Raw genomic sequence first — 27,002 nt, forward strand, 5'->3', positions numbered from 1 at the left:
ACAAAATGAATGGATTTTTTTCTCATTTTATTATTCATATCCCAAGTATACTTTTATAGAAGGCCTTGAGGGACATGACAAAATAGGTGGTGTCAGCTGAAAAAAAAACCCAAAATAATTTCTAATATGAAGATAAAATGTATGTCATGTTTTTAAACATTATTAAAGGAGGCATTTCAATTAATACAAAAAGATTTTAAAAATATATTTTGGTGACCCAATTGATAAAATACTGAAAAAGGTCAGAAAGACTCAAATCGTACCGGTTTCATGGACTGACTCATATAAGCGAATGTAAAGTATTTAAATACATAACTAACATTTCGTCTTTGGGAAGTCACAACCTATTTTACACAACCTATTTAACATTAAGTAACATCAGCACAATGCAATTAATATTTATAATCACAGCCTTTTCTATTGGAGGAACGCTAAGGAACGTCCGTATGGGGTGATTAATATTCATGAGCCTTCGTTCGCTTCAGCAGGATTCGTCATTTCCCAAAGCGGCAGGCTTGAGCTGAGCGAGGATCACATAGAAACACAGCCAACATCACATCAAAAGATGAAAATGTAGACATTTATCAGAAGATGCGCATGTTGGAGACGTAACACACCATCAATCGATGACGATGGAAGACGGACTGGTGTCTGAAGACGATATATGTGAGTGTTTAACAGTCAAGTGAAAGAATAGTAGTGTTGTTCTGCGGTACGAAGAGAAACTAGGGCAAGTGAGAAAGAAATATATTCAGTGGCTGTTTGTATGAGAAGGTGGTGTATTTAAAAATATTTACTATTAAAAATGTTACTATAACAGACTAAAGGTGATCTGTCAAGTACAACCAGCTCTCTAACTGATAGTATTCATATGTAGCAGCCTATTCATTTGCCCACGACAAAAAAGGGACATCATGTTTGTACCTGTATAATAAACCATATATAACTCTTGACACCTTCCACTTTCATTTCTCTCTAGTGCTTTGTTCAGAGAAGGAGTTTCATGATGCTGCGAAGAGGAATGACACTGACAGAATGGAGGAGCTGATAAGAAGAGGAGTGGACGTCAAAGTCAAAAATAAGGTATACTGAATGAATTAATAGAAACATACACCGATCAGGCATGACATTAGCACTGAGAGGTGAAGTGAATAACATTGTTTATCTCTTCATGTTAGTGGGTGGATATATTAGGCGGCAAGTGGTTCAGGAATGGTTGGAATGGAGCAGAACAACGAGTTTGAGGTGTTGATTTGGCCTCCAAATCTCAATCCAATGGAGTATCTTTGGGATGTGCTGAACAAACAAGTCCGATTCATGGAGGCTCCACCTCACAACTTACAGGACTTAAAGGGTTAGTTCCCCCAAAAATGAAAATAATGTCATTTATTACACCCGTAAGACCTTCATTCATCTTCAGAACACAAATTAAGATATTTTTGATGAAATCCAAGTGAGGCCTGCATAGCCAGCAATGACATTTCCTCTCTCAAGATCCATTAATGTACTAAAAACATATTTAAATCAGCTCATGTGAGTACAGTGGTTCAATATTAATATTACAAAGCGAGGAGAATATTTTTGGTGCGCCAAAAAAACAAAATAACGACTTATTTAGTGATGGCCGATTTCAAAACACTGCTTCATTAAGTGTTATGAATCAGCGTGTCAAATCATCTGTTCAGAGCGCCAAAGTCATGTGATTTCAGCCGTTTGACATGCGATCTGAATCATGATTCGACACAAAAGATTCATAACGCTTAATGAAGCAGTGTTTTGAAATCGACCATTACTATATAAGTCGTTATTTAGTTTTTTTGGCGAACCAAAAATATTCACGTTGCTTTATAATATTAATATTGAACCACTGTACTCACATGAGGCGATTTAAATATGTTTTTAGTACATTAATGGATCTTGAGAGAGGAAATGTCATTGCTGGCTATGCAGGCCTCACTTGGATTTCATCAAAAATATCTTAATTTGTGTTCCGAAGATGAACGAAGGTCTTACGGGTGTAATAAATGACATTATTTTCATTTTTGGGTGAATTAACCCTTTAAAGGATCTGCTACTAACATCTTGGTGTCAGATACCACAGCACACCTTCAGGGGTCTAGAGGAGTCCATGCCTCGACGGGTCAGGGCTGTTTTGGCAGCAGCAGGGGGACCAACACAATATTAGGAAGGTGCTCATAATGTTATGCCACAGGAACTGGTTTAGGACTGACACATACACAGTTGGTTATTTACATTATATTAGACATTTTACTTCTAGTAAAAGATGTTTATAAATGCCCTAGGATGTTTAAAATTTGTTTCCTTGACCAGATTCGGCCAAAATAAAATAAGTTTGGAATATTTACGTTCTTACAAATGATAAACTATGATGCACACTTCTGACCATGGTGACACAGCAAAGCATTCTGAACATACTGCACAGGAAGCTGTGTCAGAGGAAGTTATGTTGCCACTCACCATGCCAATTTTTCCGCCTGGAATGTTTTGTTTTTCCCAGCTATACACCAGAGTGTCGGAAACACACATGTTGTGGTCCTCAGCACAGGATATGACCCTTATTTTACCCCAGACAACAGTATTATTTGCCACCTAAAACCATGGCTAATCAATTTTTATTTCACAGATGGACCGTAAGGCCCTGCACTGGGCAGCTGGAGCTGGCAGTGAACAGGCACTGCGTCTGCTGCTAGACCATGACATGGATGTGGATGAAATGGACAGCGTACGTGTCAAATCATGCATTCTGTCTGAACGCTGCCAAACTGTAACATGTTTAAATTCAGTTTCATTTTAGGCTGAATATTTTATAGAGTTCCATGTTTATTTAATGTATGAGCACAAATAAGAGACATACTGCTTCACTTGGTAAATCTTTAATGGGCTGCTGTTCATTCACCATGTGGCCATGTAAATGACTGGAGGCTATGACCTTGTTACACCAACAACAATAGCTGAGGAGACAAAGAGTGGCCCTGAAATACAAGGCAAAACATTTATAGATAATTGAGTAGTTGGGTGAGTGATGGGTGAGTTTTTTTTATTTTTTTTTTATAAAAAAAATTTAATTTTAGATTAAATTCTATATACAATGTAAAGTAAAAGTGTTTAGATGCTATAACTGGTCAAATAAATTAAATTAGAAATTAGATCAGTTATAGTATGTCACGTCAACTGGCCAGTTACAGTCTGTCAAAGCATTTTAGTGTCATTCCATATAAATTTGGTGAAATTTTTAAATTTTACTTTATTTTTTAATTTGTACACACAAGCTTACACCAACTCACACCAACAACAAAGAATGGCTATGAAATGCAAGAGATAATTAAGAAGTTGACTAATATTTTTTCTTTAAAAAAAACATCAAAATTTGAGATTAAAATGAATGTAAAATTATAAATGAAAGTGTATATTTTTAGATGCTCTAAATAGTCAACATTTTTTAATTACCTTTTTGTTCTTGCATTTCACATAAATAGTCTGGAGTGGAGTGACAATTTTTAAAGTACAAATTTTCCATGCAGTCCTTCAAGTAATTTGAGATCATAATTAATGTTTGTATTTTATAAAATTTTACAGAAAATTGAAATATGAAAAAATATTAGATGAAGTACGCAGTATAACATGTCTCACTATGTCATTCCTTATGCTTTTTGTGAAAGTAAAAATCAGTTTAGATTCTTTAATTTACGTTTTTGCATTTGGTGGACAATTTTGAGTGACTCGTAGTGCATTCGTAGGGCCCTATGAAATCCGGTTTGTTTTTTCCCAAATTCCGTTTTTTTTTTTTTTTTTTTTGTTCAAAATTCCATTTTTTCCGTTTTAATTTTTCTGGATTCCGTTTTTTTCCATTTTAAGTTTTTTGGACTTGATTTTAATGGTTAAATAAAAAATTAATAATCAAAAATGAATTAATTGAATTCTTAAAAACAACAAATTTATTCATTATTTTTTATATTTTTTTGTTTTTCAGAAATTCTGTTGCGTATTTTATTTTTTCTGGCAATCAAATGAATGGATAACATTAATTTATCTTTTAATCATGAAATTAAACTTTTTTATCAAAGTGCTGCACAACAGAGCTTTACTGTTTAAAACTTGGAAGAAAAACTGAGATTGTTCCTTAAAAATATAGTTTTAATAATTTATTATTATTAATTTTAAGTCTATTGGTGTTAGTATTATTATTACTACATTGAAACGTATCTAAATTCTACTGTACAACAGTATGTTTCTGTCAAGTTAAATCGAACTTTTATTTTGACGGGTTACCGAGAGCTTTGAGTTACTGTGTGTTTAGGTGTTTATGGTATGATGATAGATTTTCTCAAATAAAGTGAGAAAATGCTGATGAAGTGATGAAGTGACTTTTGAAGATGAATTTTGTCTATATCGCGATTTAATTTAAGTGTACAGACCTGCTTTTTATTCATTCATCAAAAATTTGACAACTTCCGTGACCACGTTATATAGTAAATTCCGTTTTTATGAATGGATTCTGCGTTTTCTGCATCGTGGAAATCATAGGGCCCTACATTCGAGCAATACAGTATGTTAATTCCCTGGGAAACAAACTCATGTTGTTATTGTTGCTGGAAGAAGGATCTACACATGCAGTTCTGTTCATTAGCTGCTGGTGAACTTTACCTGAATGGAAATGTTATCAAATAATATCAAATAAAGGTGCAGTAAGTGATTTCTGAGAAACGCTGTTGAAAGTGGATCGGACCAAGCAGCACAACACACTTGTAGCCGATCAGCAGTAGGGGGTGTGTCCACTCATGCTGAGGGAGGAGAGTGAACCAATCAGCAGTAGGGGGCGTGTCCACTCATGATGGGGGAGGAGAGAGAGAGAGAGAGAGCTAATCAGCAGTAGGGGGCGTGTCCACTCATGATGGGGAGGAGAGAGAGTGAGCCAATCAGCAGTAGGGAGGTGTGTCCACTCATGATGGGGGAGGAGAGAGAGTGAGCCAATCAGCAGTAGGGGGGTGTGTCCACTTATGATGGGGGAGGAGAGAGAGTGAGCCAATCAGCAGTAGGGGGCGTGTCCACTCATGATGGGGGAGGAGAGAGAGAGAGAGAGCCAATCAGCAGTAGGTGGGTGTGTCCACTTATGATGGGGGAGGAGAGAGAGTGAGCCAATCAGCAGTAGGGGGCGTGTCCACTCATGATGGGGGAGGAGAGAGAGTGAAGAAAGACTGTAGAAATAGAGATGGCTGAAAGAAAAAGATAAAAGCTCGGATGAATATCACTGGAAAAAGAAGGGTTATGATCAGGTAAGATCTTTAGGTCCCGCGTTAATTTAGAAAAGCCTTTCAGAGCTGCAGAGACTGAAGCGGAAAGGCCTGAAAATGGACGCAGAGGTTGCATTGTTTTCAGTGGTTTTGAGTGTGTGCTGCTTTATTTTTTGTGAAGCATTATTTTGCTTCACTTCAGCTATGATAAAGAGACATCCACTCTTGCATTACGTGTTCGTGAATTTTGGGGGTGGAGCAATGAAGGGAGGGGTGTGTTTGTTTTGGTTGATTTCAAATATCAACAGTGTTTCTCAGAAATCGCTTACTGCACCTTTAAGAAAAAGTCCATTTAGGTTGGTGTTATTTTAGCCTTTTTTCGTTTTTTTTTATAGTTTTTGTTAATATTTCGAATTAGATTTTACTTTTATATTTTCTGCTTTCAATTTAATTAAATTTTTAGGTTAAGTAATTTGGTTGTTTTATTTTTGAAATATGTCTGTATTGTTTTTATTAACTTTTAGTTTTTTTTTTTGTTTTTTTTTAGTATTTCAATTTAAACTAAAATAAGTTATTTTATTTTTTATTTCAGTTAATGTTTTTTTAATTGAAGTAATGGAAATGTTTTTTTTTATGATTTTAGTTTTAAGTAACAATAATAATAACCCTGCTTTAGGCTAATTTAAATCTTCAAAAGTCATGTGACTGTATAGACATTCTTGTTTTGCAGTTCGGTATGAACGCTCTGCTCTTGGCGGCGTGGTTTGGTCACCTGTCAATCCTAAAGATCCTTGTCTCAATCGGGGCGAAGCTCACCTCTGAAAACAAAGTAAGACTCTTGGTAAAAATCCTTGACAAGTTTCAGATATCTTATATGAAGACAGTGGTAGCATCTCACTCGATGTGCTCTGCTCACTCACGGTTGGCTGTGCTCTTGATGAAGAACGCTCTGAAGCCATTTAAGGCCTTTACACTAACCAACACAAATGAGATTGTACTGTGCACTGGCCTAGATACAGACTTCAACACTAATTCCAATGCATCTCAGTGATGAACTGTCTCATTTCTTTTGTCCTCAGAATGGCTTGAATCTTTTGCACTGTGCTGCTCAGAGGGGTCACATCAGTATTCTGGAGTACATCATGGAAGATCTGGAAAATGTGCAGCTTAATAAAGTTGACAAGGTGAGAATCTCATTTTTTTTCTCACACAATGCCTATGATCTTGAAGTGTAATGTCTTTTATTACAGAGAACTGCACCCTCAGTTCGCTGATATATGCTAAAACAAAGTTAAGACACCAAATGGTTTTGCTTTCCAATGTATTGATTGTATTGATGTATTGATTCAAGTCCTGAAAGTAGAAGAGAGCTGTTTTTCATGTGATAGTGATAATGACTGTGTTGACTGCACAGTGTTCATGCAAATATCAGTTAAACATTTTCAAGAAATGACTTTGAGGGAGGAATTGTCTCAAGGAAGAGGTCTGTTGACTTAAAAAGCAGACAGTAAACAGCAGCTGTCAACCATCAAAAGACTAATGGCTCCATAAAAGACTTCTTTCTTGTCCAGAGTAATTCATGAGATAGATGGACATGACAAACTTTTATCCATTAGGTGTTGTTTGTTTGTGGACTGATTCGCTAATATTATTTTTCTGCCTTCAGGGGTGAAGAAAATAAAAGTCAATATGGATTGTGGGCATTTTATTATGAATGTAAACAGGGTCAATTGTGATGTCATGTTGTCTTTAAACACAGATTTGAGTGTTTCCAGTTGTTACTTATTAATTATGCTACACAAGTTTATGATGAGATTTGTGCTCTATTAGATGCAAATTAAATCATTAATATCAAATGATCAACATTCTGGAGGAGTTTCATTGTGCTTTCTGTCAAAACTTTTTATTGCTCATTGAAATGTGATGTTAACAGTTGTAAAACATTTATGGAAAGTTCATTACGTCCGTTCTAAAGTGTCTCCATCTGTTGTTTCAGTCAGGTAAGACGGCGTTTCATTTAGCCGCAGAGCACGGACACCTGGAGGTGGTGGAGTTTCTCATCGGTATGGGCTGTGCTCATGATCTCAAGGACAAGGTGAGGGACAGACGCCCCTCAGTGTGTGCTAATTAGATTTTCTCTACTACTAAACTCAGCAAAAAATCCTTTTTTCAGGTTACTGTATTTTAAAGATAATTTTGTAAAGAACTTTACTGTAAAGGGTTTAAAGGTGCCCAAGAATGCTTTTTCACAAGATGTAATATAAGTCTAAGGTGTCTCCTGAATGTGTCTGTGAAGTTTCAGCTCAAAATACCCCATAGATTTTTTTTATTAATTTTTTTAACTGCCTATTTTGGGGCATCATTAACTATACACTGATTTTGGCAGCGCGCCGCCCCTTTAAATGGTGTGCCACACGAGCTCTCGACTATATTACAGTGCATTTACAAAGTTCACACAGCTAATATAACCCTCAAATGGATCTTTACAAGATGTTCGTCATGCATGCTGTAAGCATGCTTCGAATCATGTAAGTACAGTGTTTATTTTGATGTTTACGTTTGATTCTGTATGAGTTTGAGGCTATGCTCTGTGGCTAATGGCTAATGCTACACTGTTGGAGAGATTTATAAAGAATGAAGTTGTGTTTATGAATTATACAGACTGCAAGTGTTTAAAAATGAAAATAGCGACGGCTCTTGTCTCCGTGAATACAGTAAGAAACGATGGTAACTTTAACAGTACATTAGCAACATGCTAATGAAACATTTAGAAAGACAATTTACAAATATCACTAAAATATCATGATATCATGGATCATGTCAGTTATTATTGCTCCATCTGCCATTTTTCGCTGTTGTTCTTGCTTGCTTACCTAGTCTGTTGATTCAGCTGTGCACAGATCCAGACGTTAATACTGCCTTTCCTTGTCTAATGCCTTGAACATGGGCTGGCATATGCAAATATTGGGGTCATACATATTAATGATCCCGACTGTTACGTAACAGTCGGTGTTATGTTGAGATCCGCGTGTTTTCCGGAAGTCTTTTAAACAAATGAGATTTATATAAGAAGGAGGAAGCAATGGGGTTTGAAACTCAGTGTATGTCTTTTCCATGTACTGAACTCTAGTTATTTAACTATGCCAATATAAATTCAATTTTTGATTCTAGGGCACCTTTAAACAATGTTTTTCATGCTTGTTCAGTGCACCATAAACAATTATTGCACATGTTGAACAGTCCTTAAAGTGTAACTTCAACGATTTTTAACCCGCTTTGTATTGCTACAGTGTTGGTAGTATATGTAAATGAACAACGTTTACTCTTTCTATGTGTTATCAGGGCAGAGTTAATAAAGTTATGTTTATTTGTCAGCAAAAGTCAAAAGAAAACACGTCATTCAGTGGGCTTTCATTTGTAGTACTTATGCATTTTTCCATCCCCGTCCATGGACATTTGTATTGACGGAGGGTTATTAAAGGGATAGTTCACCCAAAAATGAAAATTCTGTCATCATTTACTCACCCTCAAGGTGTTTCAAACCTGTGATGAACTCTTCTGCTGAACACAAAAGATGATATTTTGAAGAATATGGTTAAACAAACAGTTGATGGACCAAATTTAATTACATAGTATGGAATAAAGCACTATAGAAGTCAATGGAGTCCATAAACTGTTGAGGGTGAGTAAATGATGACAGAATTTTCATTTTTGGGTGAACCGTCCCTTTTTATCGTACTTTGTTTACTCTTTAAACAGCATTATGGTAAAAATGGCCTAAAACAATGTGTTCGTGGTCATCCAATTTGAAATGTTGACTACAAACATGGAGGTTCAGATTTTCCGCCACTTCGTTCTCTCTGTATTTATGATTCTTTGCAGCCTTTATCCACTGTCTGCAATGCACTGGATCCTTCACTGGAAACTGAAAATATCTCACTCTTTGAATTCCTGCACCAGGGAATAATACAAGTCGAAACCGTTATGACTAAAAGTTTGCAAAGAAGTATTTTCTACTAAAGCAAGATGGTATTTGAATCTTCTTATCCATAGCACACTGCATGTGGCCTAGTACATGCCCAGTGCATTATGGGTGTTGGAAGTTTTCCTACCTGTTTGGCAAAAGGGAAAACAACAGCACTTTTTCTCTGTTTTCAATTTATTTTATTTTTTTTTGCCTTAGGCAAACCAAGCATAGGCAACCAAGTTGTATTGAAAGCCCATTTTGCCAGCGGTGAAATTCCCCTTTAAGACACTAACAGTTTACAGGTGGTAGACAATTAACGTCACAGGTACAGTAATACAGGACACTTTCTACTGACTTTGAAAACAACCAGAAGAAAGATGCCCAGGGTCTCTGATCACCTGTGTGAATATGCCATAGTCCTGCTGCAGGAGGTGTGAGTACTGCAGATGTGAACAGAGCAATAAATAGCCCCTCTTTGTTCAGGGACTCTTCATTCCATTTCTGTTCCTCAAATGTGTTTGAAATTTGCTCAGTTTATGTCTCAGTTGTTGAATCTTTTAATGTTCACACAAATATTTACACGTTAAAGTGCCCCTATTATGGATTTTTGAAAATTACCTTTCATGTAGTGAATGAAAACATCCTGCAAAGTTTTAAATCTGAAAGGTCACCGTATATAGGTATTGTCTCTCAAAAGAAAGAGTCGACTCTGAGTCAATTAAACGAGTCATTTGTAAAACGAATCCTAAGCCGTTTCATTGTGACGTCACAATGAAGCATTAGCAAATTGTCCACCCACTTATTGCGTGCGTAGACTCCAGGGGAAATTAATTTTTCCAACAATACCACAGCAGTACACTCTTTTGTTGTGTTCCCGTCATTTTACTGTCGACTGCTTCTCAATCCTCGGGGAGTTTAAAGCGGAACTCAGTAAGATTTGCGAAGCTCCCCCTACAGGTTCCTTCAGTGAATCACACTGTCGTAAATACTCCAAGCGCAGCTCTGGACTACAACGATTACAACGCTCACCAGCACAGTAGTTTTGCAAATACAGTATAAGAAATCTCGATGGAGGTGGGTAATGTTCGAAATTGTCTTATAAAGTCATAATATATACATTGTTTTTGAATTACCGTAAAGCATTTTGTCACTCTCGCATGAGCGTGAACATGAGGCGAGATTGTGTCGGGTCGGTGCAGCTCGACTTGCAAGTGCTGTTTTCTGGCGTAGACGTGCCAGAGGGGGTTAGTGCTCGCCTCAAACTACAAGTCAATTAACCATCGTAGGACTTAGAAAACTATTTATGAAGGTAAAAAAAGTTACTTTGTTCTGCTTTAACGCAGGATTCACAAAACGCTTGGTCTTAAAATATGGATCAATGCCCAGTTTATTTGGACCAGCTTTCTCCTCTGAATCTCAACCTGTAAGTATGATTAATAATTGATGTTTATATTTTCTATCGATCGTTTAAGATTCGTAGTTTTGTATGTTATGCTTTGTAACGTACATCCTCGTCTGTATGTCTCTTGCTAACCGGCTAACTCACGTTTCTGTAGTTCTGCTATTCAGATGTGGGTCCAATATTGTCTAAAAATGTGTTGATTAATGCAGCTTGTCTGTCTTATTACTTGGAGTAGTGATCAAAGATGGAGCACGACTGTTGTTTAATGCATTATCAGCTATTCACGTTTGTGCTCGTCTAACATGGGAGTTTACAACATATTAGCTGTGGGCCCGGTCCGCTTGTATAACTGTAAAACAAACATTTTTTTTCCTCTGCGTTTTTATTATTACAGGAGCTCTATCTGTATTGTAATAGGATGTTAAGATGCTAGTCCACGCTAACTAGTTGAAGTATTCTCTCTGTAAACAGTAAACACTCATTGTAATGTCAAACAATGATATAGACATTTTTCTTTGTTAATAGTTATGACGAAAAAGTCTGTGTACACATCTGGCCTTAATGTTTATCTTATGTTAGAGGTTTTCAGCTTCGCTTGGCATTCTGATACAGTTCCCACTGGTGCACCTACATAAAGTATAACAGTGACGCTGCTATCAGGTCTTATAAATAACGCAAACTAAGGTGACACTTATTATATTGAAACGTCGTACTCCAGTCTTGATTGCAAATCAGTTTCTGGTTGATTGACTACTTCAGACGTTTTCTGTCCATACATTGTATTCAATGTCTTGCGAAATTGATAGCTGTCATTCAGTATGGTAATGGGCGTGCAGTGCGCGCAGTAGACCAATCACAAAGGATTGGGCCATCTGACCAATCAGAGCAGTGTAAGCTCATTTAAAGGAGGGGTTTAGAAAGATTGATTCATTGAACTGCTTCAAACGAATCGTTTACCAATCTTTGGTGAACTGATGTGAAATTAACTGTATATTATGAGAAGACGAAAGTGTTTTTTGACCTTGCATGCATTTAAACCTGTTGTAGGAGACTCCCAAAACAATATTAGGAACCTTAAAAAAGGCATAATAGGGGCACTTTAAGACATTTACTGGAAGGAAAATCAGCTGAAAGTGAGAGGACATTTCTTTTTTTGCTGAGTTTATATGCAAAATGCCAAAGTAGAGATCAAAGTGTGCCAAACTTGCTAATGTGACCAAAATGAAAGCTGTAGACTTAAAGGGATAGTTCACCCAAAAAGGAAAATTATTCTGTACTCACCCTTTTATTTATTCACCCTCAAGCCATCATAGGTGGATATATGGCTTTCTTCTTTCAGTCAAACACAAAGCTAGTGATTATAGTATATAAAGTTATAAATATGGATATTTTTCTTACAAAAGCTCATTACTTCACTTCACAAGGCCTTTTAAGATGGAAGGATGCACTTTTTTGGGCTTCAAAATCTCGAGCCCCATTCAATACCATTATAAAGCTTGAAAGAGCCAGAATATTTTTTAACATAACTCTGTTCGTCTGAAAGAAGAAAGTCATATATACTTAGGACGGCTTGAGGGTTAGTAAATTATGGGATCATTTTCATTTTTGGGTGAACTGTCCCTTTAAGTGGTGTGACACTGTGGTGATGATATGAGGTCAGAGACGTGTCATGTGTGATGCAGTGTTAATATGATGTTCATGAACTGCAGGAGGAGAACACTGCACTGAATTTGGCAGCTAAGCAAGGCCACAGCGACGTCCTACAGAAGATTATGGAGACCGGGGAGAACATTGATGAAAGAAACATTGTAAGTCTCACTCCAATTGTAAGAGCTTTTTGGTTTGAAGTATTTATTTGCTTCACATTGTGATCTTTCATCAGGACGGCATGACGGCTTTACATTTGGCAGCTGAAGGGGGTCATTATGAGTGTATCAGACTGTTGCTGGAGGCTGGATGCAATGTCAATGAACTTACTCATGTGAGTACAATGTTTTATTTTATCTGCAGTCTTCATCATAACTAATGAGATTTTCAACTTGTTTTCAGTACAGCAAATTAAAGCACATGGTAATGTGTTTCTTGTTATAGAGCAACAAAACGGCTCTTCATCTGGTGGCCCAGCATGGCTCGGGCAAAGAGGTCAGACTGCTGATACAGGCTGGGATCAGTCTGGATTCAGTAGACACAGTGAGTCCTAAAAAACATCAGTTAACAGTCCAACATGCTTGCTTTTTAAAAGCTATCAATAAGTATAACATTTACTGTAGAGCAGGAGAGAATGTTTGTCACTTTAAATTAAGTATCTGGCAGATGCATAATGTATATTTTTTGTTATACTGCCTTCATTATGGATTCAGATCTTCTTGCCAACATTCTGTGTTAAATAACAGTTGATGATTTAAAAACTTAGAAAGAATAAATCATAAAAATCATATGAAAAAATTCTTTCCCTTAATTATAAACATAATTATAACATTTTATACAACAGTTCATTCTGGTTCTCAAATCTGATTGGCTGAGAGGTCTTTCCAGCCATGCAATATTCTATCAGTATCATCACAGCAACCGTTTCACTGTTTGTTTCACTCCGCTTGCACAGCAAGTGTCATGGCAGACAAGCAAACACCATAATTTTATAAATACTACAGTTGTTGTGTCACAGACACAAGAGTATGAATGTAGTTATTTAGACCTCAGATATGTGACTCATATATAAACATAGCACCTATTTTACTATTTCACTTTGTTAAGACGCTTTCGGAGATGTGAGCTCCAGGCCGTCAGCGATCGTTCAGTGCTCGTGTACCCGCCGAGAACAGCTTCATCTCAGCCAGTCCTTCGGGAATTTGCTGCTGGCTCTTATGTAGATAGTGTTTAAACATGAGGTATAATCAGGGCTTGACATTAACTTTTTTGCTCACCAGCCACTGTGGCTAGTGGTTTTCCAAAGTTACTAGCCACTCAGCATTTTCACTGGCATTTACCAACCTAATGAAGTCCTAATATCTGTTTTGTATCTTTATAATACACTGACAGTCACCAAACACAGTGGTGATAAGAGTCACATGATGAATCAAAGTTCATCACAAGCTGAGAAGGACAACACTAACATATAGAAGGTGCACACAGTGTCATTCACACACACACTAAACACCATCATGGTAACATGCATGAAATTTTAAAAATGCAATAAACATTAATTTAACAACATTATATGTAACATAAAAACCTAATGTACATAACTGATTAGAAAAAAATGAGAAAAACTAAGAAGAAACAGAGTTATTTCAACAAAAATATATCAAATGTGAAGTGTCACGCAGGGAATTGTGGGAATGTCAATATACGGTGTTTCACTGTAAATTTTACAATGAATTGTTATTTTTCACTTCCAAAAACTGTGAATTTAACGGTATTTTACCGTAAAATTACATTAAATGTACCGTTAGATCTATTACAGTTATTCACCGTATATAGTACGGAAACTTTCTGTAAACCAATTAACAGTTTTTCACCGCAGCATTTTTACAGTCTTTTACTGTTAAAATCACGGTAATTTTTTACAGTGTATAGCCTACATTTATTTAACATCTTTTGTTGTTTGATTAACATTAATGACAGACAGGTAGGCCTATTTAATTGGGCTGCTGAATGCATGGACGTAACTGATGCATATCCAGTTATTACCCACCTGTTTACTTCCACTTAACCGACTGTTCAGCCATAACCGACTGTATTCACGCGAGATACTCCACACGATGGACATGTAGACATCTGTGTGCACGTGTATTTGACTATTCAGGCGTGAGGAGAACTGATCGCGCGGGCGCGACAGAGAGAGCGAGCGCACGCGACTGAGCGCTTTTGTTGTGTGTTATTCAGCGCAATTCCGCCTATCCCTCCTTCACTAACTGCACGTAAATAAGGAATTGTGTGATTGGATTGTAATTTTGTGCTACGACGATCTTCGACGATCATTTGGCTGTAAACTGAAATTATAAATGCAAAGTTAAGTTTCATAACTTTATATGTTTATTTGACTGAAATCCTGTACTATAACTAGTGCTGTGTTTGTACTTTTGACTAAAACATTTGCTTGTTTATTTCCTATTGTACAGACATACACTTTTATAATGGCTAATTGGTTTTGTAAGAAAAAATGATGAGGACGTTGAAGATCTCTATGAAGAAGTTTATTGCAGCGTAGCAGTGACAAAGTACACTTAGCACCTTGGGTTCATCATTGAGTCGGAATGAACCCAGAACATCCAAATCTCAAACCTTTTATCCTGTTTACAGTTTACCACTCTTCATGTAAATGAAGTTTCTCATGTTTTACCAGTTGTGGTCTGTATGTTAATGAAGTTGTGACACCTACTGGTTCTCTGTGTCCCACACCCATTCCCATTCTACACTTGATGACCATTTGCTCAGGATTTGATCAATCAAATGGTACATAAACAATATACCAGTTGACTTTCTTCTTCTCTATGATAATTAAGCCATTTTGGGGATGAGCTTATTCTAAAATATACTTTGGAGTGGAATCTGGGTCGAGGCAGACTACAATTTCTTATAGTCCCCCCTTTGATGCTCTTGGGCCAAAACAAGCATCACAACCACTCCATTTTCACAGATTACACCTCCCGTTCTCTATTGGGCAGGTGCCCAGTGGCGGTGCCTTAGGTTGTCCTCCGCTGGCCAAAGGAGAATCTTACCTGTCATTGGGTCATCACCTCATGCACACTGGTTACAGCTCCATCCAATTGGGCAGAATTATCAAAGAGACTCTTCTAAAATTTGACAAAATGAAATACAAACATCTTGGGTTTGGGTGAGAAGACATTCAAGGACCATCACAGCCAGTGGGAGTGTCCTTGAGTTATTTGCAATTTGACGTTTAAACATAATAACAAGGCAGAATAGGCAATAGCTAAGTCTCCGACATGCATTTGTTTTGCCAAAATCGTGTCTTTTTTTTTTTTCTTCAAACCTTGTTGGGCTTTCATAATCTTTCCTTTGCATCAGTAATAATAGCCAATTATTTAGTTTTGATTAACTCTAATCAAAAATCAATAGACAATGTGTGTGTGCGTGTGCTTTTTCATTTTGTCCTGTGCATTGTGTCCATTTTCTCAGTGTGGACATCCTTTATCCACATGTGTGTGTTCAGCATTCAAAAATTACATTCTCTGCATCAAAGTATGCATATATTTGTCTCATTCTAGTGTCATGTGCAGTGAGTCTGTGGTTGTGCATTTCTTAGTGTGGGTATGTTCTTTTGCCCACTTGTTTTCCATCTAGGTGGAAGGACGTCTGTCCGTAGTCTCTGAAGCTGTTTGATCTCCTCTTGTTTCTCTTCTCATTGTCCATTCTTTTCCACCTGGATCATAAGTCCTTCTAGAAGAAGCAGTCACTTGTTGTTGGAGTCTGTGTCACTCCATCAGTTCCATTCAACCCATGGTGGATTGCAGGGTTTCTAGAACTTTTAGGCCTTGGGTTCTGGATCTTGCAAGTCTGGAATCTCTGGGTTTCTGGATCATGGATCACTGTTCTTTTTCTTGAGAATGTCCTATGGCTCCACTGGTTCAACTGGCCTTCTCATCCTTCAAACGATCAGATCATCTTTCTCCAGGAGTTTTCACATTTCAGACAAACATCTCGATGCTTATATTCTGAAACAATAATCAGAAAAGGTCCCCCCCCCCCATTTCCCCCACAAGGATCTTTTCACATTTACACATCAAAGTCACAGACATTTCATCTCAAAACATCAAACATCAGTAATGTCTTAAATTCATTTTAAAATGAATGCCATTAAAACAGTTCTTATAAATTACATTTACATATCAGTGCCAATAAAACATTTTTCATAAATTATAAAGAATCACCCCCCTTTTGATAGTAGCACATTTTCAAAAAGAATGTTTACTATCATAAAACAATTCTAATTAATATCAGCATCTAATTAATATCACTCATCTTGTGACTGAGTTACAGTCATGTCGTTCATGCAGTGATTTGTCAGGCAAAGTGTGAATGTCTTCTTCTTTATTTCCTTTCAACAGTGCCAACTGGGTTTCTATATTGCCTATTTGCTTAAGCAAATCGTGATAGCCCACCTTTCTTTTATGTGAAAAGTGACACACTCTTTCCTTGTGTCAAAACAAACAACTTCCTGATCTTTCCTCCTTTTCTGCAAACAATGCCTTGCAATGTGACCATCCCTTCCACACGCATGACAGACAAATCTTTGAAGAGATCTCTCATTGTCTTGACAATGTCTAATGATGTGACCAGCTTTTCCACATGCAAAATAAACAACTTCCTGATTTTTCCTCCTTTTCTGCAAACAATGCCTTGCAATGTGACCATGCTTTCCACATGCATGATAGACAAAGCTTTGATGAGGTCTCTCATTGTCTTGACAATGTCTAGCAATGTGACCAGCTTTTCCACATGCATAGCAAAGAATAACACCTTCTGAATTTACTCTTGCAAATCTCCTTGTCCTATGATGTAAACCATCAGATAATCCAGAACATTCTCTTCTGCCAAAGGCAGCAACTGGATGTCTAGATTTGGCATCTTTCATTTGACTATTTGCATTTGCATTATTGTTGTAGAACTGTGTCATTTTAGCAATAATGTCATTATACTCAGAGAGAGGTGTCACAAACATTGACACAGCAGAATGAGTGAGTCACATTTGTTAAACAAGGCAGACGTGAAACTGACATCATTCTTAGTAATATCTGAATTGCCACTGAAAGTTTTAAGCACCTCCAATAATCTTTCTGAAAACGCTGCTGGGTGCTCCCCTTTTCTCATGTGCATCTCAGATATTTTATCCCAATTAACTGACGTCACACCTAAAACTTCAAGTAGTGCCTGTTTTCTCTCTGACTTATTAGCAGTTCTGTCCTTTACTTTCTGAGTAAAGGCTCCAGACAAAGTGTAAGGCAAGCACATTCTTAACAAAACACATGCATCACTGTCTGTAAATTGGTAAATCTCGCAACCTGGTCTCATGGGAGAGATGTACAAGTGGGCACGTTTTCGCGAGACACAACATTACGTACCGGTGCGTACGTCTGGTTGCAGTTTCCAACAGAAACGAACGCTAGAGGCCGGTAAAACGTCGATAAGCGCTTTTGCTCGTTTTCACGCACGGTTTGGATGACGGCCGGGGTCGGATTATGGATTCGTAAAGACTCGTTTTGGCATTTCCTCGCGCGATATCATGTCACGACTTCAAAACGCATCTGACCGGAGTGCCCGATTTGTAAACGAACGTACTTTGGACTTTCCGGCTCTACGGGTTTCGCTTTTTTTGGCCGCGACCAAGCTTGCTCGGTAGCTCGGCCGATACGGAGTTGGACTTACGGCGAGGAGTCAACTCCCCCTGCCTGGGTACGAATCCCGTGAAAGGCAACTGACGGCAAAAAAAAAAAAGCAAAAAAAGAGCTCAAAGAGAGATCTAAACGAGCTGAAAAACGGATGCTTCTTACGTCGCGTTTGCTTTTGTTAACGCTATCGGGTAGGTTTAGGCGTAGTGTTGGTGGGAAGTTATTTTAAAACGCAACGGAGCGCAAATGTCAAATCGAGAACCGCGGCGATTCGTCTAAAAAGCAATGTCATAAAAACGTACCGCATTCACCCTATTATCTGCTCCGGCAAAAAAAAAAAGAAAACACGCTTTTGGCGCCGCTCAGCGGACATTTCAGAGCGAAACTGCAGCGATATGTACTCACCGGTGCCCACAGGTACGTTTTCGTCATGAGACCAGGTTGTTTTCGTCATGAGACCAGGTTGTTTTCGTCATGAGACCAGGTTGAAATCTCAGTTTTTCAGAAAATCTAATGGAGCTTGTTTAGCAGGATCAAATTTCCCAATATTCTTGATCACAGTTTCTAGTTCAGTTGGATTAAATCCTCTGACCATGGTAGTGGTCATTTGCTCTTCCCTTCCTTCAATAGCACGCATAGTTGTAGTAGTATGAACTGGTGCCATGGGAAATCTAACTGTACAATCAGAGTCTTGACTACTGAATGACTGAAAATCTCTTTCCAAACCTTCAGAGCTATTTTCCTGCAAATCTGGCTTTTCTGGAACTGGGATAGACAATGTGACACCTAACAAGGTCTTACTGGTGATTTTCTCAGTTATGTCATTCTTGATCATAAACTCACAAGCTGCCTTGGTTTCCTCCAAAGTGTTGGCAAATTTTTCCACAGATGATTTAAGCATGTCATTGTTAGTTCTAAGAAATGCAATCTCATTCTGCATTCTGATCTTTTCTTCTTTCCATATCGTTTCAGTAGCTAGGTAATTTTTTGTAGAAATTACCCCTACAGCGAGTTGTTCATTTTCAGCTTTTAACTCATCTACTTTCTTCCTAGTTACTTTGTATGAAGCAAAAATTACTTGAAGTGCATTAGCAATTTTTCCTTCTTTGTTCTTAGGTATTTTGGGGGAATTTTTGAATTGACCCATAGCCCAATTGTGATCATCTGCCTTCTCTATCCCATCAAACATTCCAGGTGAACCATGCTTAGCTATGTATTTAATGATAATTTCTTCCATTTTCAAGACCTTATTGAACTGTGATAATTCAACAACTATTCACAATGTCTTGTTTCAATAACTATACGTTATCTAGTTGCTTTAAGATAACTGTTAGTCTAATTCAGACACAAATGAACTCCATCTGGCCTTAAATCTAACTACTCTACATGTAATACTGTCACAGTAAGTTGGACAAAACCACATACTTAGCCACAGTAGTTCGGCTTAACAGTTTATCAAATTTAAAACAATGCCTCAGTATGTTGGGCAAAACCACACTGCTTCGGGTTATTGTTTTAAATTTCACAGAATCACTGTGCGTCAGACTCCCTGCACTGCACTTCAGTTATTCTTTCAAATAACTGTTAGAAATAATTCTTTGACCACACTGCATTGGGTCAATTCAGTTACTTTAGAATTTCATCAGAATTATAACAACTCTACACTCAGTTTCAGTTACGTTAGAAACTTGCCACTTTGTTTCAACTACTTTAGAAACAACAATTCTAATACAACTCTGCCACCACAATGCGTTGGGTTGATTCAATTACTTTAGAATCTTAACAGAATTATAAGAGACTAACACCAAGTTTCATTTACTTTAGAAACTTTAAACTCAAGCACTTTGTTTCAGTTACTTTAGAAACAACAATTCCAATACAACTCTAGCCATTGGGCTGATTCAGTTCCGTTAGAATCTTAAACAAAATTGTATAGAATAGGCTTAAGAACTCCTCCTGCTAATACTGAATAAACTAAATTCTTTTCTGTCCTTAAAATTTCCTTTCTAGATTTTTTTTAAACGAGGGGGTTCCCTGACAAAAACCAGCGTAAAAGAAAGAAAACAGCTTTTTCTTACCTTTCCCCACTTGATTGGAAATCCCTCGCTGGGTGGCTCGCCAATGTAAGAAAAAATGATGAGGATGTTGAAGATCTCTATGAAGAATTTTATTGCAGCGTAGCAGTGACAAAGTACACTTAGCACCTTGGGTTCATCATGAACCCAGAACATCCAAATCTCAAACCTTTTAACATGTTTACCGTTTACCACTCTTCATGTAAATGAAGTTTCTCATGTTTTACCAGTTGTGGTCTGTATGTTAATGAAGTTGATGACACCTACTGGTTCTCTGTGTCCCACACCCATTCCCATTCTACAATTGATGACCATTTGCTCAGGATTTGATCAATCAAATGGTACATAAACAATATACCAGTTGACTTTCTTCTTCTCTATGATAATTAAGCCATTTTGGGGATGAGCTTATTCTAAATTATACTTTGGAGTGGAATCTGGGTCGAGGCAGACTACAATTTCTTATAGTTTATTTAAATGTTTTTTCAATAAATATTATTTTACATAAATAGCATGCCTTTGGTATTGAGAAAGGGCCCATTGGTGATTGTGATTTCGACTTCGGTGAAAGTTATGTTATTACACCATTAAATGGCAGCAAAGACTGTCTTTATGAGTGAGTCAGTAGCAAAGACTTTTATATTGAAAGGGACTGAAACAAGGTTGTAAACAATAAAAGGCAACTGACAAATGCATTGAATAACGCTGTCATGGGAAATCCCCTTAACTGTTAAAAGGACAAAGATATTGCTTTCTCGGCGGACATTCAAACTGATTTTGTGATTATAAATATAAGAATGACCTGAAGAATATCAGCTAGATGCAGGTAATACACTCATTCAGGCGATCTCTCTCTCATAATACTCTCATGTTACAGTGAGTTTCAATGAATCGACTTAACATTCCTTCGTAGTTCTAAAGTGACGTTTTAGAATTAGTAACGGAGGCTTGGGCTCAATTATTAAACTGTCAACTTGAGATTTGAATCCGTGGCGGAAGGAAGTAGTTCCTCACAAAAGAGGGTTTTAATGACACTCTGTTGTTGTTTCTTATTTATTTACACACTTGTGCCATCGAACTGTTGTACAAACGCAATATTACACGAGTAGCCATGCAATATGGCTGTATATCAGCACGCTGTGAGTATCTATGGCCGAATCACAGCCGTGCTGATATAGAGCGATAACGCATGGTGATTTACAGCATATATATGTGCTATTTGCTCATCCAGAGCACATTCCATAATGCCCACATCCAGACAATAGACACTCCCATCTTAGGGATAAAATACAGAGATGCAAGAATGTGATTGAGATTCTAATTAGTGAAAACATGTGATGGGGAATTGTGCCATGCAAATTATGCTCAACACTAATTTTGTGTGTGTATTTGCGAATTTATCATCTGATTTACATAATTAGTGAATCAGGTGTTGAAACATCTCAAATAAATAAGTATAAAAGATATCACAAGACTACAGTTTTTTGACCTCATGAAGTGCGCCATTTATGCTGCCATTTAGTACTTTGTTATTCTTTGCCAGCAACATATGTCAGCTCTCCACCTGGCAGTACTCAACAACTCCACAGAAATAGTGAAGGATCTTATAAATGCGGGATGCGACCTGGACATCTTTGACAATGTGAGTGTGGTTCATTTCACATTTACAAATGCAAACAGTGATGATTTCAGTGATTTAGAAAGCGATTTCTTAATTCATTCATCAACAATTGTTCCTTACAGCGGCTTCAAACTGCTTTGCACATTGCAGCAGAACACGGTCGGCAAAACATCGCTGAGATGATCCTGATTTCTGGAGTCAACCTCAATCTAGTCGACAAGGTGCAATTTCCTGTTATCACACTTGGGTGTGGACAATATTTATCATTTAAATTCAATTCTGATCAAACAGTTAAAACAAAAGACACTTGGGTGTGGATGATATATTTATTCATACACTTGGGTGTGGATGATATATTTTCATATTCAAATACATTTCTAAACAAACAATTAAACAGAAGATGTTTACTTCTAATGTTACAGCAGGGGAAGACATCGCTTGATGTTGCAGCACGAGCCAGCCATGTGAATGTTGTTGATATGATTATCAAAGCTGACAGATTTTACAAATGGGAAAAGGTATGTTCAATGTACATTAGGCTTAAATTATTTGAGTCTTATTTGTTATCTATCATAATTAAAGATTGTGTGCTATTTTTAATGTGTTAATTTGCCCTCCAGGAAAATGTGACGTGTGACTCTGACTCTCTGGTGGGAACAAGTCTTACCTTTAAGCAGGACCATCAACAGGAGACACAACATATCCGATCCGTCCTATGGAAACTTTCCAGCAAGTATCTCAAACCAGGCGAGTGGAAAACACTGGCTCGGCACTGGAAGTTCTCTGATGCACATATTCGATCCATAGAACACCAGTGGACAGGTATGCCATCGAATGCTGTGATCTGACGCATATATATATATATATATATATATATATATATATACATATATAAAAAAAAAAATTAAAGCTTTTAAAAATGTAATAAAAATTAAAAAAAAAAATTCAGCATTAAAATTCATCAATAGTGACAGTAAAGACATTTATGTCATTTATGTCATGTGACACTTAAGACTGGAGTAAATAATAAATCAAATAAATGCACCCTTGGTGAGCACAAGAGACTAGTTTCAAAATCGGATCAAACCGAAACTTTTAAATGCTCTGATTTTTTTTAATACAAAAAAATATTATTTAAATTAAGAAATTATGAAATGTCGCAGCACAACGGGATTGAAAATAAAGTGACAATCAAAGAAAAATTGTGCATATTCTCAAACCAAACATATGGTTTGCCTGAAAATGCCAAATATCTTAATTTGAAAATATGCACAAAAATTCAAATTGTCTCTAAATATATGAGGTCTGGAATCTTAAAGGTCCCCAAGAATGCTTTTTCACAAGATGTAATATAAGTCTAAGGTGTCTCCTGAATGTGTCTGTGAAGTTTCATCTCAAATTACCCCATTGATTTTTTTTAATTAATTTTTTTAACTGCCTATTTTGGGGCATCATTAACTATACACTGATTTTGGCAGCGCGCCGCCCCTTTAATTCGCGTGCCACACGAGCTCTCAACTATATTACAGTGCATTTACAAAGTTCACACAGCTAATATAACCCTCAAATGGATCTTTACAAGATGTTCGTCATGCATGCTGTATGCATGCTTCGAATTATGTAAGTACAGTGTTTATTTTGATGTTTACGTTTGATTCTGAATGAGTTTGAGGCTATGCTCTGTGGCTAATGGCTAATGCTACACTGTTGGAGAGATTTATAAAGAATGAAGTTTTGTTTATGAATTATACAGACTGCAAGTGTTTAATAATGAAAATAACGATGGCTCTTGTCTCCGTGAATACAGTAAGAAACGATGGTAACTTTAACCACATTTAACAGTACATTAGCAACATGCTAATGAAACATTTAGAAAGACAATCAAAATCAAAAATATCATGATATCATGCATATCAGTTATTATTGCTCCATCCGCCATTTTTCGCTGTTGTTCTTGCTGGCTTACCTTGTCTGTGCACAGATCCAGACGTTAAAACTGCCTTTCCTTGTCTAATGCCTTGAACATGGGTTGGCATATGCAAATATTGGGGTCATACATATTAATGATCCTGACTGTTACGTAACAGTCGGTGTTATGTTGAGATTCGCCTGTTCCTCGGAGGTCGTTTAAACAAATGAGATTTATATAAGAAGGAGGAAACAATGGAGTTTGAGACTCACTGTATGTCATTTCCATGTACTGAACTCTTGTTATTCAACTATGCTGAGGTAAATTCAATTTTTGATTCTAGGGCACCTTTAAATAGACATCCACTACTACTCAGGCTAAATGGATTACAGAAACTTGGCTACACTAGCCTTTAATTTGCACCATTTTCCTAGACGTAATGCATTGTTGTAGGATCAGAGGCAGGTGTCTGATGTGATTAATATCTGCCATAGTGATGACAAGCTCTGAACTTTAAAAGGTACAAAGAGCTACAAGGAGCACGGGCACAGAATGCTGCTCATCTGGCTGCACGGAGTGATCACCGCTGGAGAAAACCCCATCAAGGGCTTGTACGAAGGTCTGATGGGAATCTCAAGGATCGATCTGGCAGGTGAATTCATCATTACAGTTCATGTGTATCAGGTCTGTTCCAAAACACATCTAGACAGAATTTTAATGCATCATATGTGCATTAAAAGATGTGGCAGATGATCTTTTAGGAGTAATTCCATGTCTTTTTGGAAGGCAATACCAGAATGCACTGTAGTGAATTTGTGTGCAAAGTCGATTTTTAATACAGTACATTTATTAGTAGGTTTCCAGTTGGGTTAGATTTTTGATTTTGAACTAAATCTGCCCCACTTGTAGCTTATTTTTGACAAGAATTAACAACTTAAACAGGAAAATATAGACATGTAAGGACGTTTTACATGGCATTTTGACTAGGATTACACCTTTAGAAGATTGTAGGCAGCGATGAAACTCTCTGGGATTTACAGCTATTGAATACTTTGATTTTAAGGTGTCTGTGTTACAGTGCAATTCTACATTTAAGTATTGAGTAATAATAATTAACTACATGTACTTACCATAGTGTTAGGATTAAGGCGTGTTTTAGAGATAGTTGCATGTAATTAAGCACAATTTGTAGTAATTACTTTTTTTAGTAACAAAAGACAATGTAAAATAAAGTGTTACTGTATTTTTAAAAGTTCCACTGTCTTTCACCTTCCCTCTTTAATACCTTTCTTTTCTTCCAAAAAGAAAGCATGCGACAGCAGGCAAATGCGGATCCGTCTTCTGTTAAAAAATGCTCTGCAATGTGAAGAGAGAGTCATTGAGAAAAGCCTGGATTGAGCTGGAGATTGCTTTTGAAACACAGAGGACTTAAGAAGCACAAATACAACCTCAGTGACGTGACTGAGAAGAAAACATCGCCTGTTCACAACAAGAGCATTTATTCACAGCAAACCAGACTCTGGATTGAAACGACACGTTTCTGTGGAACCATTAACACTGAGAAAAATTGCATCCAGATATTGTTACTTTTCTTTGTGGAAAAACTCACAAAATGTGAACGTTTTGGTAAAGCTAGAAGATTTTTTTATGAATTTCTGATTCATTCTGCATGTCTTTCTGTCCTTTATTTATTTGTAAAAGCAGTTTTTCTGCTATAATAGTTATTTTTAAGAATAGAAGCAAATCTAATGCTAACACAGATGCAATACCCAGGATACTGGGAAAGATATTTTATGTGTTTAAATGTGTCTAACTGTTTGAGTCCCTCCTGGTTGATTATGGGATTCTCCAGACTGAAAAGCCTGAACTTTTGTTTATTGTGCAAACGTTGTTATATGATTGTGGGACAAAAAAAGAAGATTGTGGTATGAAATTAAGAGAATAAACCACTGCAGTATTTTATGCAAATTATGGCTTGATTAACAATACTGATTTCTCAGTTTTAATCATTCTCATTTTGATATCATTCACTAAGCCGTATTTGTTGTGCGCCTCTCATCCAATAAGCTTTGTGTTTTGTTACTTGCATATAAAACAAAGTCTCAGATTTCAAATTATGCCTATTTATTATGAAATGTGGCGTGACAGATTGCCGGGTTCGAGTCCCGCTTAGAGCTGGCGGTTCGAACAGGAGGGGTTGCATTGAGAGAGATTTTTTTCTTTTCTCTCTCTCTCTCTCTCTCTCTCTCTCTCTCTCTCTCTCTCTCTCTCTCTCTCTCTCTGTATATATATATATATATATATATATATATATATATATATGTATATATATATATATATCCAAAGCGATATCAAATTGTATTGAATAGAATCTCAAGCTTGCGGATTGGAATCAAAATAGAATCAAATCATGAAATTTGATTAAATACCCAGCCCTAATGCAGATGTATTTAATTATTCAAACATTCTGGATATGTTCAGCCTGCCTAAGTAACATATGTAAATGTTGGTTGTGATGTTTAACGAGATTGCAAAAGTGCAAGACTCACTGAAACTGATTGATTTGTAAGTGTACTTGTTTTAAAGTATTGGCAGAATGCAGCATAACTAGCGTTGTTGTTTAATACATTTTAATTGCATCTTTGTTGTGGCTACTAGCTTTTGTAAGTGTTTTAGTGGATTGTGAACAGGAAATTCATTACTGAACTGAAGCCCAGGTCTCCAGGTCTTGTTAAAAGTTAATATTGACGTATGAAAATGTTTTTGAGGGAAGATGTAAATTTGCAGACACCTGTGGTTTGGGTAGTACAAATGCCATTATGTACACAAACCCAAATTACAGATGTAGGAGGTCGAAAAGATAGTATTTAGGAGTTGAACCATAGACTGTAAAAAAATAGAGTTGAACGCACATGAACGCCACCAAGTCGTAAATACCAGTGGGAAGCTCGGGATTTTCTTTAATGCTGCCTTCATGCGCTATCAGAATACGAGTTTCCTAGATAAAAATTGCACATGAATGCCCTCTGATGTCGTGTTTACCACTGGGAAGTTCGGAAATAATTTTGATACGAGATGAGCATACCAGAAACATTAAATATGGTGGAGGGGAGAACTACTGCTGTGACAGGTAGGCTATGATTTATTAGTTTTTCCCCCCACAACAGCTAGATCCTCTAGTCTTGTCATTAATGTAGTGCACATATATGAGTAATCCTTTGAAGCGTATTGTATGTTTCATACACAGTGAAAACAGTGACTGAAATTACAGAATCGTCAGCAAGCGGACTATCTAGATAGCATTGTGAATGGTTGCATGGGACACATAGTATAATTTTGGTTTTAATAAGACTTTTTTCCAATAAATAGGTAAGAATAAACGTTGTGTCCTCCATGATTCCTGTTCATTCCGACAACAAAGCAC

At 37.0% G+C, this 27,002-nt stretch overlaps 1 protein-coding gene and 1 long non-coding RNA gene across 3 annotated transcripts; both read left to right on the forward strand.

Annotated features, from left to right (window-relative positions):
- The first annotated feature begins 488 nt into the window (after window positions 1-488).
- On the forward strand, window positions 489-26,117 carry ankdd1a (ankyrin repeat and death domain containing 1A). Of its 2 annotated transcripts, none has more exons than XM_067401121.1 (15): window positions 489-666; window positions 980-1,083; window positions 2,645-2,743; window positions 5,983-6,081; window positions 6,332-6,436; window positions 7,249-7,347; window positions 12,331-12,429; window positions 12,504-12,602; window positions 12,713-12,811; window positions 21,592-21,690; window positions 21,792-21,890; window positions 22,092-22,187; window positions 22,290-22,491; window positions 24,099-24,230; window positions 24,888-26,117. In XM_067401121.1, the coding sequence occupies exons 1-15, from the start codon at window positions 627-629 to the stop codon at window positions 24,974-24,976; spliced, it is 1,560 nt and encodes a 519-aa protein (XP_067257222.1). In that variant the 5' UTR covers window positions 489-626; the 3' UTR covers window positions 24,977-26,117. The 2 variants fall into 2 exon arrangements, with proteins under 2 accessions (XP_067257222.1, XP_067257223.1); XM_067401122.1 differs by having other exon boundaries at window positions 24,884-26,114.
- On the forward strand, window positions 17,134-19,999 carry LOC137030683 (uncharacterized). The gene is made up of 3 exons (XR_010896458.1): window positions 17,134-18,457; window positions 19,090-19,167; window positions 19,984-19,999. It is a non-coding gene; the product is annotated as an uncharacterized lncRNA (long non-coding RNA).
- Window positions 26,118-27,002: the final 885 nt, after the last annotated feature.

Source organism: Chanodichthys erythropterus, chromosome 11 (genome assembly GCF_024489055.1).
Source record: "Chanodichthys erythropterus isolate Z2021 chromosome 11, ASM2448905v1, whole genome shotgun sequence".
Taxonomy (NCBI): domain Eukaryota; kingdom Metazoa; phylum Chordata; class Actinopteri; order Cypriniformes; family Xenocyprididae; genus Chanodichthys; species Chanodichthys erythropterus.